General features: G+C 39.9%; 1 protein-coding gene and 1 pseudogene across 1 annotated transcript; both read right to left on the bottom strand.

Annotated features, from left to right (window-relative positions):
* Positions 1-14: 14 nt before the first annotated feature.
* On the bottom strand, positions 15-5,920 carry ZBED6 (zinc finger BED-type containing 6). Its single transcript, XM_068541543.1, has 2 exons — positions 5,844-5,920; positions 15-5,331 (listed from the first exon to the last, which is right to left on the bottom strand). Exon 2 carries the CDS (start codon positions 4,095-4,097, stop codon positions 1,152-1,154), a length of 2,946 nt encoding a protein of 981 aa, XP_068397644.1. The 5' UTR covers positions 4,098-5,331; positions 5,844-5,920; the 3' UTR covers positions 15-1,151.
* On the bottom strand, positions 5,508-16,796 carry LOC137760741 (deoxyribonuclease TATDN1 pseudogene; annotated as a pseudogene).
* Positions 16,797-17,091: the final 295 nt, after the last annotated feature.

Below are 17,091 nucleotides of genomic sequence, written 5' to 3'. Positions count from 1 at the left end.
ATGAAAAAAAGGAAAAATTGGGATCTTACATTAGTTATTCGGTCTGAAACTTTTAATAGACTTTTACTAAAAGTCATCATTTATGGCCTCCCACTCAATCACAAAAACATACTTCCAGAGTGGAAAGGGACAAGATCAATTGAGATCAATTCTCTCATTTTACCAGTTGAGGCAATGATTCCTAACACATGAAAATATTGACTGCTTATTTTTAAATAAGAATTAAGGCCAAAATAATCTCAAAGTTAAGAATACACTATTATGGATCATTCAGTATAATTTTTAAAAGACATTTAAGATCACTTAAATTCAGAGAAACATTCTGTGGGAAAGGGATACTGGTTTGTCACAGTATACTCATGGGGCTTTCATTCCAATTTCCATTCAATCTTTTTCAATTCTGTAAACTTTTTATTGTCATTTACCCATAAATTATATAAAAGTAGCTAATCTTTGTTTTTACAATAAAAGTCAAAAAGGGCAATTCAAAGACTAAAAGTAATTTCTTCCTAATTGTTTTCTAATGTTTCCTTTCTATAAAGACCCAATCTTAACTATAAAGGGCAACTCTATCACACTTAGTAAGTTGAAATTATAACGCTGACCAGTATGAGGAGGCAATTAGAAATTCCCAAATATAAAACAATTTTGTGAACTTTGTTTTTGCCAAGCTGTAAGTATGAATCACGGTTTTTAAAGAAATAGAAAAATGGTGGTGATGGGGAGAGATGCCAGTTTAGTATGCTTTTTCTCTATTTCATTGGTTTCAGAGCAATCAAACTTCCCAGGTTGAGAGAAATTTTTACTTAAAACCAATTACTAGCTCAATCTGCCAGCCAGAAATAGCCTAAGGCCTTTCAATGCTGCACTATATTTTTTTAACTAAAAAAGTCTTTTTTTCTCTCAATTGGTATAAACAAAATTTCAAGTGACAGCTACACTGAGTTACTACTACGAAATCTTTAAAGTTAATCTTCACTTTGTCAACATTGTATTACCTCTGAGGAATTTTCAGCCCTTTCTGTGTTTTCAGGTTTCCCCAGATGGTACATAAAGAATAATTAGTATAACTGTATGTAACAATTATAGCAATTAGGACACAGTAACATAGCAATAAGTTGCCCATTTTAAATGGAGAAAAGAAAAAGAAATTAAGATAATATTTCTTTTTCACTGCTTTGAATAACTTCATTCTCAGGATCCCAGCTCAGAACCAATGAAGAATAATCATAGTTAACATTTTTCAAGTTCATTTTCAGAAACATCAGCTGTTCTATATTGTCAAAGTCCAGGCTTATGATCTGCTTTGGATGAAAGTGGCTATTTGCAGTAAAGATACATTCAGATTGCCAACTACACATGGGGCAGCTCAGATACTGAATGGCAACTTGGGTCAAAGCTGGCCATACGCTCACCTTCTTCTGCCAGTAAATCAAAGGGTCATCACCTCCTGAGGTCTCTGAATACTTCTCATTGAAGTATTCATCCACTACTGCCATAGCAGAAGGAAACATGAAGCTTTTGCCTCCAATGGTAACATTATCTGCAACTGAACTATCAACAGACCCTGAACTGGAGGTGCCTTCTCTTATAGATGAGGTAAATGAATCAGCTCCTACTATGGCTGAGGAACCAGAAGCTTCTGAAGTTGCAATACGGCAGACCTCTGATGAAGATTCCATATAGTTACAAACTTCTTCTGCAAGGATCTGCTTGTAAGTTTCCAAATCAGCACCTTGAGGGAAAAAGTCTTCCAAACTCTTTTTAAAGCAAGGGTCTAACAAAGCAGCCAAGATACAGGGCTTGGATTTGAGCATGGCACTTAATAGGGTATCAGTTTCAAGTTTCAGAGATAAACTGTCTACCAGATTGAGGGCCTGAGTAATACCTCTAACTTGAAAATCTTCTCTGAGCTTCTGCAGGGAAAGGAGTAGATGATGGATTAGGGGTAGCACCTGATTCAATCCTGTCGTCTTCACACTCACTTTCTGGGTGGCCTCCTCAAATGGTTTAAGAATATCACAAACATACGTCATTAGAGTCCACTGAAGGGAGGTGAGCACAACTCCACTGGCTCTACCAAGACTATGGTGAACTGAGTAACAATGCTCCAAGAGCCATTTTAACATATAAAAGGTAGAAATCCAATGGCCAGCTTCATCCTGCTTCAAATTTTTCCATGGAAGTTGGTGATCATTTTGGAACTCTTGTAGTATCTGACGGGCCTTGACTGAATGACTAAAATGATGACAAGTTTTCCTAGCAGCCACTAACATGTTCTCAATGCTTTTGTGCTCACAGAAAAAGTCTTGAATGACTGTATTTAAACAATGCAGGAAGCATGACACGTGGGTAAAACCACCATCTTTGATTGCATGCACTACATTAGAAGAATTGTCAGAAACGATGAAGCTAGGGATGAGGAAATTAGGAGAAAGCCACAGACCAATCTGGTCATTTAATTCTTGTAAAATGTTGGTTATCAAACAGTCTTTGGCCAAACCTGTTACACAGAGAACTGCCCACTTTCTAAAATTGGGGATCCTGCCATTACTGGAAGAAGTTGTAGTCTGCAAAGAGACCCAGTGTACAGTCACAATGAAATAGTCAGTGGATGGGTCATGGGTCCATATGTCCACAGTCAGGTGGATCTTTTGGCTTTGAACATTCTCCAAAGTTAAGAAAATTTTTTCTCTGACCCAATCATATAATTGAGGCACAGCCTTAGTGAAAAAGTAAGTTTCAGATGGTAACCTATAGTCAGGGGCCACAATCTGCATGAACCTCTGAAAGGCTGGAGTTGAGAAATAGTTGTAAGGATGCATATCTTCCACAATCATTTGAATAATTGCCTGACTTATTTGACTTGAGGTTGAATTTTCACAATATGTTGTTTCTTGTTCCTGTGCATGCATTGGAGTGTCTTGCTCTGTAACAGGAATAGGACTCTCAGATCTTCTATTTTCAACCTCTAATACAGGAGGTTCATCTGAATCAGAGTCACTAAGGTCCTCAGCTGTTACATCCTGGCTGCCTGTAGACTTCTCTCCAGGCAAAGTATCACTCAAGAGATCATTTCTCTCAGTCTCAGCTTCATCTAATCCATTTCCAACTGCACCACTGTCTTTGTTGGCAACTGCCCAATGGATGGGATGTGTGGCCTGCAGGTGTCGTTGAAGTGTCGAAGTTCCTAAGTGAGAACCCGGCCTACCCCGGCTCACACTTCTTTTACATATATTACAGACAGCTCTTGAGATGTGCTGAGGATCAGTATAGAAAAAATTCCAAACTGCAGATGTCTTGGCTCTTGTTCCAGGAATTAAGGCATGCTTGACAATGTTACTTTTGATGAGAAATCTCCCTCTTTCTGCCCTTAGGGCATCAGATACTGATTTATCACGTTTCTTTCCCATTCCATTATTATCCAATGGATCAGTAGGGATATATTCAAAGCTTCCACTGCTTCCAGCGGAAGAGGGAGATAAAGGTACATCCAAAGTAAAATCCTCCTCCCCACTAGTAACTCCAAATTTGTTGGCCCTGGTCCAGTGAGGTGAATGCCTTGCCTGCAGATGTCGCTGAAGAGTAGATGTCCCGAGATGGCTACCTGGTTTACCCCTGCTAACACTTTTTTCACAGAGGTTACAAATAGCCCGCCAGGTGTACTGGGGGTCAACATGAAAGAAGTGCCACACAATGGAGGTCTTGGCTCTAGTACTAGGTAAATAGATCTGTTTTTCTATATTGCTCTCAAAAAGACTTTCTTCATCCTGCTCAGGGGCATTGGAAGCTAACAAAGCAGGGGCATCTGCAACTGGCCTCCCAGATACCAAATCCTTACTAAACTTTTTCGCAAGGATCAGTTTCTTTCGTCGCCTTTTCCCCTTAATTCGCAAACCCTTCTTTCTTTTCTTTTTCGTGGGCAATTTTGCCTCTTTATCCAGTCCTTCTGCCACCATCTTTCCCTCTACCACATCTTCTTCATCTGTATTAGACGTAACAGGAACACATCCCAGAATCCCAGCACCACTAAAAGTGCTACATCTTCTGCCAGGAGAGAGTGAGGAAACTGGTACACTTAAGGTACATACACTCATTCTTTTTATGTCTCTGAAATTCGTACCAGAATCTGTTAGTGGGTTTACTCCTCAAACAGATATACAGCTGTTCCTCTCTACTTGCATTACCTTTTCTCCAATTTCTATGGGGAGTCAAATTCCCGTTGGACCAATGACTTCCAAACCAGGTTATTTTTGGAGGAAAAATGACAGCAATGGAGAACATTCCCAAACTCTTTCACAGAGGGCTTTAAGATCCCTTCCAACTTTCTGAGTTCTGAATTCAAACAGTCCAATTTACTCATGTTATAGAAAAAAGAACTGAGGCCTCCTTTCTCGGAGTAATAGAGTTGATCAGTAGCAGCTAGAAACCAGGTCTTCCAAATCCCAGGTTCATGTTCTTTCTGCTTCAAGAACTATACCTGCTTGAAATGTCTTCAGTTTTTAAAATATGTATTTTTTATGCTGCCTCATGATAGCAACATCAATTTCCCTTAATTCTGAGGTTAATTATTCTCAGTAAATTTCATTTAAACAAAAACATAGTGCATCATTCAACATTCATCGTTTAGAACTGTAATTTGGCAATACAACCCAAAATGTCAATTCTGGAAAGCTAAATCAGACTCCACATACTGGTCATTAACAGCAAATGCTAGTTGAGGCCTTTCAACTCTAAGTAAAAGTAACACAATTTTTAAAAAATGTGGGTACCTAAAAAAATGCTTTGGGAGTAAAATTTTTAAATTTTACTCACAAGCTGAATTTTCAATTTACTGTTCGTATGGAGAGTTAATCCATGCTTGGTTTTCAGACATTTTTAGTCTGGAGAAGCTTTACAGCCTGTAAATGAGTAACTCCTAGGTTGGACTCTATATGAGCAGCAAAAACTGAAATATTAGCTTTAAACCACTTCCATGCCTTCTCGGTTGATCCCTCCCCTTCCCCCAATACCTACATACATTGACCCTAAAAAGCATCGCTATCACTAGTTCAGCCTCCTCAAGGTCCAGAACCAAGGCCTGGAAGATGTCAACAATATGGGCCTTCCCCATAGGAATCCGCACCGATTATGGGAGTTTAGGGGGTGTTCTTCATTACGGTTTCATCAGTCCTACAAGGAGAACGGAAGTGTCCCTGTTGCTCTTGACTCCGATGCTGAGGACTGGGAGTGGGAAGTGTAATTAAGGTAGGGAAGGGGTGTAGGATACCGGAATAAGGTCGGTGGCTTTCTGTGTGTGGAGTTTGAGAAAATCTCCCAAGTAGTGGGACCCTGGAGAGGAATGAGAGTAGGTAAAATCAGCTCCTAGCACTCAATTTGACTTAGGCAGCGGGGGTCCGCTAAACTACGGAAACTGTTGCCCCCGAAGAAAGCAATCTAGTGTCAATTCTCCTCTGGGAGTAGGGAAACAAGTCGGCTTCCTGGGGCTGCTCCGGGCTCCTACAGTTTCACCAACACCGGATGTGGGGGAGGGGAAGAAGGTTCGTTGGGAAAAGGAGCAGGCGCCGTGGGGGTGAGGTGGGGTGAAGTGGGGTCGGGGTGGGGTGGATAAGAGCGGGAGCCTGGAGCTTCCAGCCCGCCCCGGCGACGGCAGCGGCCGGGAGGTGGGGGAGGGGGTCGTTACAGCGGTGCCGAAGGACCCGCTCTGACTTCCCGGGCTAGGCCGCGACCCAGGGGCGAGGGGAGGCCGTGGCCACTCCCCTCGCCCTCTCCCCCACCTCCCCGGCCCCAAGCCACCCGGGAAGCAAAAAACGGGTCTAGTTACCAGAAAACAGAAACTTTACCGAACCGTCGACACTATCCCCGACTCCCGCTTGCTGCCACGTCTTTCTTCTTTCTTAGCCGCTACCGCCCGCCGTCCTCTCAGCAGCAACACCAGCAGAAATCCAAAACTGCCAGAGTCAAAGATGGCGCCCGGCTACAGGCTCAGCTCTAAGACCCGGCCACTAAAAGTGCCAGCACGACGCAAAGCGCAAGGATTCTGGGAGACGTAGTTTCCTTTATGACGCGCTGCTTAAGATGGCTTCCCCGGGTGAGAGAGGGTCACGTGAGAGGGGAGGCGATAAACCGGTGGCGTCCCTTCCGTTTTAAGGCACGCGTTTTAGAAAGTAACCAGTGTTTTGAAACCGTCTTTGATTTAAAAAAAATTTTTTAATCAAATTGACGTAATAAGCGAGGAAATCGCGAGAATTGTCTCTACCAGACAGTAGGCGCTCAGTTTATTCTTACCAGAGTGTTTGCTTAATGAATAAATCGTCCAAATCCTGTGTTAATTTGATTTAGAAATAAACTACTTTTTTCTTGCAATGTTGAAGGATTTGTGCATTTATTTTTATTTGAAGACGTGAAATGGGTTTGAGGGGAGTTTCTTTTATTTCTTAAAACAAATTTTCGTTTTGGAAAAACAATTCATGCTCATTAAAAAGTTGACGAGGATTGAGACGTGAAAAGGAAAAAGATCACTTGCCTACCCACTTCATTATTGATATTAGCCTGTATCTTCCCATTTGAATGTCTTTCCTTTTTCCCCCCGATTATAAAGTAATGCATATGAGTTTTTTAAAGGTAATAATAGAGAAATGTAAAGGTAGAAAGTTTAAATCTGCGTTAACCTCATTCCTGAGAAATAATCTCTCATTAATTTAGCATGTATTCTTTCTAACTTTTTTGTATGCAAATATACTTAAATATATTGCACTGATACAGCAGGAGCCCAAGATCCCCCCTGGGTTATAGGCTCAACAGAACTTGCTTAGGTGGCAACATTTTACTGAACTTGGATAAAGGATACACTTCTGCTACTAAGAAAGGATACACTTGATGGTAAAGCTGATGGGATTCCAGGCACCTTTTATTTCCTCTTGGGCTTGTTTCTCCAGCTACCAGCTTAGTGAGAGAGTCCCAGCCAATCCAGGACTGGATATGAATCAGGTCAGACGGGTGAGTCTCTTCACACTTGAGCTGTTATCTCCTTTCAAAGTGAGAAGCCACAGCATTAGAATCCTAGCACCAATCCCTGCATTACGTGACAATACTCTGATTGCCGTGTCAACCAACCCTACAAGCAGGTTCTTGGTAACCAGTTTCTGTCTGTGCCACAACACCTAGGGTTTTTCAGTTTAACAGAAGGCTTTCCAAACAGCTGAAATGTTTTCGAGCCTAGGACTTTCAAGCCCCATCCAAGACCTAAGACGTAACCAAACTAGTTTCAGCCTCTCCCAGGAGTGAAATTTTAAACCAATCAGCCTGGTCAGCACTAGTGAGGCAATCTGCCTGATAAGATTCCCCCCTACCTTCCTCTAAGAAAAGGTAAATTTCCCCCAAATAATCCACTTTTAAGTTCCTTGTCCCACCCACTTTCTGCCTGTAAAAACCTTCCATTTTATACAACTCCCTCCTTCTATTTGTTAGATGGGATGGATGCTGCCTGGTCCATGAAACGTTGAATAAAGCCAATTTCATCTTTAAATTTACTCGGTTCAAGATTTGTTCTTTAACAATAGTTATATTTCATCAAATCTAAGGTATCATTGATTATAACGTGCATCTTATTTTATAGGCCTCTAAGAGAAAAAACTGCCAGTTAAACTCTGACAGGCCATTGATCAGAGATATTAAAATTTGATAGGATGTTCATCTCAGAATGAATGAAATACAGTAATTTCAGGATAAGAACAGGCTAAAACTATGCATATTGTTTTGCAACTTGCTTTTTTTCTTCCACTTTACCGTTTATCTTGAATATCTTTTAATGGTCATCAGTGCTTAGAGGCCTACCATATTCTTTTTAACAGCTCTCATACCATGGTAAGGCTGTTTTGCAGTAAATTTCACCAGTTCCTTTTTGATGGAAATAATCCAGTTTCCGTCTCCATTAGTCTCTCCCAAGGGGGAAAAGAAAAATAATGGAATAATAGGGACACTGAAGAGTGCAGAAGTTAAAAGCCTCTGGCTATTAAAAAGAGGGAGAACTAGTTAGGAAATCCTCTGAAGTCCAGGTGAGAACCCACATGGGGATCCCCCCACCTCACCCCATATATACAAACAGAATTCTCAGGGGTGGATGTGGGCTTGCCCCTTGTTTGTTAAAAGGGGATAAATTATCTAGACCAAGGGCACAATGCCAGATTTTCCCTACTCACACCCCACCTTGATTCTAAATGAATTTCAAACAATCTTTAGACCTCTTCAGTAAATAATTGACAAAACATTTTACGATGTGCAATGTGAGAGCAAAGGTTTTGTAGAGCCCTCTAGAAATATAATGCAAAATTATTGAGAAAAAATTGATTCAAAAGTGAATATTTATTTAGACTAGGAAAGGAAATCACAATAAATTACACATAAAAAAAAATCTTGGGGCTTCCCTGGTGGCGCAGTGGTTGAGGGTCTGCCTGCTAGTACAGGGGACGCGGGTTCGAGCCCTGGTCTGGGAGGATCCCGCATGCCGCGGAGCGGCTGGGCCCGTGAGCCACAGCTGCTGAGCCTGCGCGTCTGGAGCCTGTGCTCCGCAACAGGAGAGGCCACGATAGTGAGAGGCCCGCGCACTGCGGTGAGGAGTGGCCCCCGCTTGCCGCAACTAGAGAAGGCCCTAGCACAGAAACGAAGACCCAACATAGCAATCAATCAATCAATCAATAAATCTTTAAAAAAAAAAAAAAAAAAAAAAATCTTGTACTATATATATTACAAACTCAAAAAAGTCATACTTTTTTTACCAATAAACTCTATAATCCTCTATAAGACTTTTCTATATATTTAGCTGCATAGTTTTTGATTGCCTCTTCATATGACAATCTTGTAATATTTCTATAAAGAGAATAAAAAATACATCAGTCTTCCCTCTGGAATTTTTAATAAAAAATAGTTTTATCAATGATAGTTTAGAAAAGTCTCTTATTTCACAGCTTATTGGCAAAATTGGTGAAAATTATAGATTTGTTGTCAAATTTAGGGAAACTTCCATCAAGTTTCTTACATATGTAAGCACTAAGACTTCGTAGAATTAATACTGAATTATTTAATATATTCTTGACCAGGAGAGAGCAATCATTTTTGCTAGATATATTAGTTATCTATTGCTACATAATAAATTATCCCTAAATTTACTAGCTTAAAACAATGAACATTTATCACCTCACAGTTTCTGTGGGTCAGGAATTCAGGAGCAGTTTAGCTGGGTGGTTCTCGCTCAGGTTCTCTCATGAGATGGCAATCAAGTTGTTGGCCATCTCTACAAGTCATCTGAAGGCTTGACTGGGGCTAGAGGATCCATTTCCAAGCTCTCTCATATAGACCTCAGTTTCTTACCATGTGGACCTCTCCACGGGGCTGCTCAGGATTTTTCCAAACATTAGTTTCTGGTTACATACATTTCAAACCTTGTCTCTCCTCCACAATGTACATGCCACTTATATCAAGATATGACCTCTGGCCCTACAACTTTGGGTCATAATGCCAGATGAGTCTACATAGCAGGTAATAGGGGTATCGTTGAAAGCCATTTCTACACCTAGATGTCTGGCAATAACTTAACTCTAAGTGAAAGTAACTGTACACATAAATAAAACCCAAAATATTTGTACCCCAACTCAACTTCCTCTTAGCAGGATCCCAAAAATGTCCAACAAGGGGAAGGTATTGGAGAGAGAGTCTGAGTGAAAAGAAACAAGGATCTTAGTCATTGCTATGAAAATATCTTACTTATGGAATGTTACAATAACCACATGAGCATATTGCTAAGGCCTTGCCCAGAGCCTTGAAGGGGGCTTGTGCAAGTAAGGGGCCTGAAGGTTAAACTTCTTAAGCTTTATGCTAAATCCTCCTCTCTTGGTATAGTATGTTGACTGTGGAGCCATATGATCTGGATTCAAATCCTGGCCTGTCCCTCCTCTGAAGCTCTAGCCAACTCTGTGGGCTCCAAGTTGGCAGTAGCCCTCTTTTTGTACTTCCCACATTAGAGAACAGAATGGGAGGGGAACTACCACATGAGTAACTAGTCCCTTCTCTGACCCAGTGTTCATCACCACTATCCATCAACCTTCCTCTTTTTCTTCCTGCCTTTGGGTCTCAAATGTCTGACATGAGTAAGGAAATAGGAACCAACAGAGTCTCCTAGCAAGGAGCCTTGCACAGGAGTCACAAATACCTTTTAACTGCAATGGATAAATTTAAAACTTCTTGCTCTAGCTGCAAGACCAGAGCTGGTGTCACTGAAATCAACCTTCCTAGGACTGCCTTCCCCTCTTCACTCCCAGTGCTTTTCTTATTTCCTTATATAGAATTTTTTCCTTGGTATTTAATTTTGGAGTGGGGTAACTGTAGTTCTGTTGGGTGATGGGTTAGTTAAGAAAAAGCAGATTAGGTTCTCATTCCCATTTATCTTATACTAAGTATTCTTCTATGTTTAGGTTGCTGTGCTAGACATTGTGAGGAATCCCAAATCGGCATAATATGTGGAATTGCCCATGTGGAACTTTTCCAGAAGACATGATAAATGTAAAGATAAATAACTGCCATGTATTGTACATCAAGTGTCCAGCTACAGTTTAGACCTGGGATTACAAACTCAAATGCTTACGAGAGCCAGGCACGTGTGTATATGAGAATGATGAGCCAGGTGTAAGAATAAAACTCGAGGGACTTCCCTGGTGGTCCAGTGGTTAAGAATCCACCTTCCAATGCAAGGCACGTGGGTTCGATCCCTGGTCAGGGACCTAAGATCCCACACGCCGTGGGGCAACTAAGCCCACGTGCTACAACTACTGAGCTCGTGAACTCTGGAGCCTGTGCGCCACAACTAGAGAAGCACGTGTGCTGCAACGAAGAGCCCGTGCACTGTAATGAAAAGATCCCGCATGCAGCAATGAAGATCCTGCATGCCACAAATAAGACCTGACGCAGCCAAGTAAGTAAATAAATAAATAAATATTTTTAAAATTATTTTTTAAAAAAAGAATAAAACTTGAGAATGCATGCCCTAGCTAAAGGTCCCACTGTTACATTCAACTCCAGCCCAGACTTGCCAGGAGGGAATGCCTGATTTTTCAATGGAAGCCAGAAATTCAGATTTTTATGTGAAAATTTATGATTAAGCTGATTCAAATGAAACAAACAAAAAAATCACTTCATGGCCTGGCCTGCAACCCTACTGTAGTTCTAGAAAGGAAGAGGTGGTCATTGAAAAGTGCAGTGTTCCAGGAAATACTTCCTGGAGGGAGTGAGACCTAAGCTGACCTTAAAGCAGTACAGAGTGAGAGGTAAGTGAAGACTATGTTAGGGAGATCCCTGAGGAGCTAGGAGAGAAGTTCAGCTGGGTAAGAATCTACAGATTATAGGAAGAGAGAACATTGTAAAAGTAGGTTGGAGAAAGATTATGGAGGCCCTTGAATGTTGGAAAATCATTTGAAAAATATTCCTTGGACATTAGGAATTCCTTTGAAGACTTTGGAACAGGGACAGAAAGGTAGAGGATGTGATATTTGCAAACTTGTGTTTCATAAAGGCTAAACTAGTGGTGATGTTCAGCAGGAGTGATGACAGTAAAGAGTCAATGGGAGAATCGAGGAGTGGTCCCTTATTGATCCTACCCGTGATCCCCTCTTGTCTCTTGTATTTTTTTTTTTTAAAGGTAAGACATAGCTTTTATTGTCATTGTTTTATTTTCAAATATTTATTTATTTATTTATTTATTTATTTATTTATTTATTTATTTAGGCTGTGCCGGGTCTTAGTGGACTCCTTAGCTGCAGCATGCAGAATCTTAGTTGCAGCACGTGTGCGGGATCTAGTTCCCCCACCGGGGATCAAACTCGGGCCCCCTGCATTGGGAGCGTGGAGTCCTACCCACTGGACCATCAGGGAAGTCCCCATTGTCATTGTTTTCTAAAAAATGGCACTACACTGTACATACCATTCTGAGACTTGTTCTTCTCACTTAAAACTATCTGGAGTTCTTTCTAAGCTGGCACGTGTGTGTCACCTCAACCCTGGTTCAGCTGCAAAGAGCTCTGCATGAAGAGTTTTGAATCTCCCACTTGCAGAGTAGGGTACATCCAGAGACATGCAGCAGCTTCTCTACTGACAGCTCCACTAAGAGTGATCTTGACCCATTTGAGTCTTTGCTTTTAGGGTATGAGGGGGACACTATGAGCACTTAACAGGGTTCTTGTATTTAAAAAAAATTTTTTTTTTATTGAAGTATAGTTGATTTACAATGTTGTGTTACTTTCTGGTGTACAGCAAAGTGATTCAGTTATACATATATATACATATTCTTTTTCATATTCTTTTCCATTACGGTTTATTATAGCATATTGAATATAGTTCCCTGTGCTATACACTAGGACCTTGTTTATTTTTATACATAGTAGTGTGTATCTTCTAATCCCAAACTCCTAATTTATCCCTCCCCCTGCCTTTCCCCTTTGGTAGCCATAAGTTTGTTTTCTATGTCTGTGAGTCTGTTTCGGTTTCATAAGTAAGTTCATTTCTGTCGTATTTTAGATTCCACATATAAGTGATATCATACGGTATTTGTTTTTCTCTTTCTGACTTACTTCACTCAGTATGATAATCTCTAGTTCCATCCATGTTGTTGCAAATGGCATTATTTCATTCTTTTTTATGGTTGGGTAGTATTCCATTGTGTATATGTACACTACATCTTTTTTATCCATCCGTCAATGAACATTTAGGTTGCTTCCATGTTTTGGCTATTGTAAATAGTGCTGCTATGACCATTGGGGTCCATGTATCTTTTCAAATTATAGTTTTCCCCAGATATATGCCCAGGAGTGGGATTGCTGGATGATATGGCAACTCTATATTTAGTTTTTTAAGGAACCTCCATACTATTTTCCATAGTGGCTGCAACGTAATTCCCACCAACAGTGTAGAAGAATTCCCTTTTCTCCACACCCTCTCCAGCATTTGTTTTTGTGGACATTTTAATGATGGCCATTCTGACCAGTGTGAGGTGGTACTCACTGCAGTTTTGATTTGCATTTCTCCAATAATTAGAGATGTTGAGCATCTTCCAATATGCCTGTTGTTCATCTGTATGTCTTCTTTGGAGAAATGTCTGTTTAGGTCTTCTGCCCATTTTTCGATTGAGTTGTTTGTTTTTTTGTTATTGAGTTGTATGAGCTGTTTGTATATTTGGGAAATAAAGCCCTTGTTGGTTGCACCATTTGCAAGTATTTTCTCCCAGTCCATAGGTTGTCTTTTCATTTTGTTTATGGTTTCCCTTGCTGTGCAAAAGCTTGTAAGTTTGATTAGGTACCATTTGTTTATTTTTGCTTTTATTTATGTTGCCTTGGGAGATTGGCCTATGAAAACTTTGGTATGATTTATGTCAGAGAATGTTTTGCCTATGTTCTCTTCTAGGAGTTTTATGGTAGCATGTCTTATATTTAAATATTTAAGCCATTTGGGTTTATTTTTGTGTATGGTATGAGGGTGTGTTCTTACTTCATTGATTTGCATGCGGCTGTCCAACTCTCCCAACACCACTTGCTGAAGAGACTGTCTTTTCTCTATTGTATATTCTTGCCTCCTTTGTTAAAGATTAATTGAATGTGAGTATGTGGGTTTCTTTCTGGGCTCTCTATTCTGTTCCATTGATCCAGTGTCTGTTTTTGTGCCTTCATGCTGTTTTGATGACTTTTGATGACTTCTTTGTCTGAAGTCTGGGAGGGGTATGCCTCCAGCTTCTTTCTTCTTCTTCAGGATTGCTATGGCAATTCTGGATCTTTTATGGTTTCATATAAATTTTAGGATTATTTGTTTTAGTTCTGTGAAAAATGTCATGGGTAATTTGATAGGGATCACATTCAATCTGTAGATTGCTTTGGGCAGTATGGCCATTCTAACAACATGAATTCTCCCAATCCAAGTTATCTCTTGTATTTTAACTTGTCCCTCTCTAAGTTGTTCCCCAAAGGCTAGTAACATACATGACTCCCCATTCCATTTGTTAAAAAGGCTGGGGTGGGGGTGTAGGCGAACATTATGCTCAATTCCTTGTTTCCCTCTGGCACATCTACTTTCTCATTTTATCTTCATTGCCTAATTCCTTGGCTCTTTCTTCACCTCTCATACACTCTTCCATATATTCATTTGGATTTATATCTGTGTGGCTTCTCTGAAATTACTGTAGTAGGGTCATTAGTTTTAAATTGAATGGAACCTTTTCTGTGCTTATTTTTCTTATTAATCAGCATTTATTGATAGTTTATTATGTGCCAGACATTGTGCTAATAGCTTTATATACATTATCCAATTTAATCCTGACAATAACTCTATTAGATAAGTAATATTATTAATCTCTTTTTGCAAATGCTTATAAAGTTCTGGTGATGTGTCCAAGGTGTCATTGTTGGTAAGTGGCAAAACTAGGATTTACACCCAGGTCTGTCCAACTCCAAATCATTATGCAATCATTTGGCCTCACTCACCATTTTCTTTCTTTAAACTCCTCCTCCCATGGTTTAAAGGACAAAATTCTATCTCGGTCTCCTTCCAAATTCTCTGGCTGCCTGTTCTCTAGTTCCTTTGTAGGTTTCCCCTTCTCTATCATCTCTCACTTAGTTGTGATTCAGTCCTCAGCCCTCATCTTTTCTCACTCTGCATTCTCTCCGTGGGTTATTTCATCCATTTCCTTGGTTTCGACTATGAATTAATTATATGTGGTGACTCTCAGATCTGCATCTCTGACCCAGATCTCTCTCCAACTGGCTTTAGGAATCTTTGATCGGATGTTTCAGAGGCACTTTAAATTCCAAACAAAAACTGAAATCATCATCTTGTCCCCAACATCTATACTTCCTCCTGAAGCCTTTGTCTTAGTGGATGGCGCCACTCACCACCCACCCAGTTACTGAGGTCAGAAATCTGGGAATGGGGACTTCCCTGGTGGTCCAGTGGCTAAGGCTCTGCGCTCCCAGTGCAGGGGGGCCGGGTTCAATCCCTGGTCAGGGAACAAGATCCCACATGCCTCAAGTAAGTGTTCACATGCCGCAACTAAAAAAAAAAGATCCCGCATGCGGCAATGAAGATCCCACGTGCCACAACTAAGACCCAGTGCAGCCAGATACATAAATATTCAAAAAAAAAAAAAAAAAAGGAAATCTGGGAATCAATGAGGACTTCTCTCTTTTCTCACCTTCCATATCCAAATACTTAGGAAATCCTATTGACTTTACCTCCTAAATATCTCATCTAGCCCTCTCTTTAGTCTCCCTTCCAAACAGAATTTCTCCCTACCACAGAATTTCTCTTTCTAAAATGCAAGTATAATGTAAACAACACACACACACACACACACACACACACACACACACACACTTACTTATGCACAGAAAAGTTTCTGGAAGAATCTATTAATGGTGGTTAATTGAAGAGAGAGGAGCTGGATGTCTGAGGTGGAATGGAGACTTTTATTATATTTTTTTGTACTGATTCAAATATTATTTTACTATATATGTGTTACTTTTATTATATAAAAACTAGTTTTTAAAAAATGACTTCTCTATACTTTGACCCAGAAATTCTACATCTAAAAGTTTATCCTATCCTTGTACATACACGTGAGCAAAAGTGAACATATGTACATGGATATGATATAACCTAAATGCCTATAAATAGTATAATGGCTAAGTACAAAAATAGTACAGACATACAATGAATTTCTATGCTGTCATGAAGAAGAATGATGTGCTTTGTACTATGTACCTCTGTGTATTAATGTGCATGAACATGCAAAGGAGCATATTCTATGATATACCACTTGTATATCACAGAACATCTCTGAAAGATTTTTTTTTTTTTTTTTTTGGTCAGGAAAAAATATTTTAATAGTGTTGTTATATAGCGTATTGGCTAGTTCCAGTGGATCTTCATCTCTTACTGCTGACATTATTTCCAGTATTTGAATTATATGGCAGGGTTCATTTCTGTCTTTCAAACAGTGCCCATTTTCCCACTTCTTTTTCGTGGGAAATGAAGTTTTTATATACTTTGATCCAGCATGTGTACTTTTGACTCCACACCAAGGTGCATCAGTCTCAATCATTAATTTTTCACTAGGTATTGACTTCAGAACTTCCAAATTAGCCTCAGTTTTCAGTGAGCATTAAATCCTATGTAGAGACCCAAGTCCATCAAAGCAGCTGCTGCTTCCTTGGTACCGTCAAATGAATGCACCACTCCGCCTACACACAGATCTCTATTCCTTCTCATTATGTCCAGAAATTCAGCATGTGAGTTCTGACAATGAAGAAACATTGGTAATTTTGTTTGTTCTGACAGTTCAAACTGTTTTTCAAAATATTTGAGCTGAGTACCTTTAGGACAAAACTGCAGTCGGTCAAAATCAAGTCCACATTCCCCTATTGCTACAACTTTCCCCTTGTTGTTTTCAGCGAGATTTAGTAACTCCATCAAGTAAAGATCAGGGTTATTCTTTTCAAATTCATCACATCTTGTAGGATGACACCCAACTGTACTGAAAAACATATCATTTGTCTGTGCCAAATGCAGTGCATCTTTACTGTCTTGTAGATTTCCACCTGTAATCATAAACTTTTTAACACCAATCTGAACAGCTCTCTCTATTACATCCTGTAAGTCATCTTGATGCTTTTGAACCCCCCTATAAATTCCTCTGAACACAGGATCTGTCAAGTTGATACCAATATCTACGAATTTGAAGCGACTCATGACTGCGGCCCCGGCTCCTCACTCTGAAAGATTTTTTAATAGACTTAAACAGTAGTTGCTTCTAGGGAGGGACAAGGAGACAGGGGAAATCTCCTATGTAGCATGGGAGGAAGCTTACTTTCACTGGCTTATAGTGTTTGAATTTTATACCATGTTTATGTATTACTCTACGCAAAATTTTTTAAATGCATATAATTTTAATAGGTAATATAATCCATTTCATGAAAAGAGGCACAATTCACTTGGATTGTCCTATACTGACTGGAAGCTATCTTGCTTCTCCAAGCTTCTTTATCACTCATTCTTTGCAGA

The sequence above is a fragment of the Eschrichtius robustus genome, chromosome 3 (genome assembly GCF_028021215.1).
Source record: "Eschrichtius robustus isolate mEscRob2 chromosome 3, mEscRob2.pri, whole genome shotgun sequence".
In the NCBI taxonomy this organism is placed as follows: domain Eukaryota; kingdom Metazoa; phylum Chordata; class Mammalia; order Artiodactyla; family Eschrichtiidae; genus Eschrichtius; species Eschrichtius robustus.
The sequence above is the reverse complement of the archived record's forward strand: the minus strand, read 5'-3'. Positions and strand labels throughout refer to the sequence as shown.

Bases quoted from the DNA above. Each gene is read 5' to 3' on its own strand.
- ZBED6 (XM_068541543.1), bottom strand. From the start codon at position 4,097: ATGAGTGTATGTACCTTAAGTGTACCAGTTTCCTCACTCTCTCCTGGC.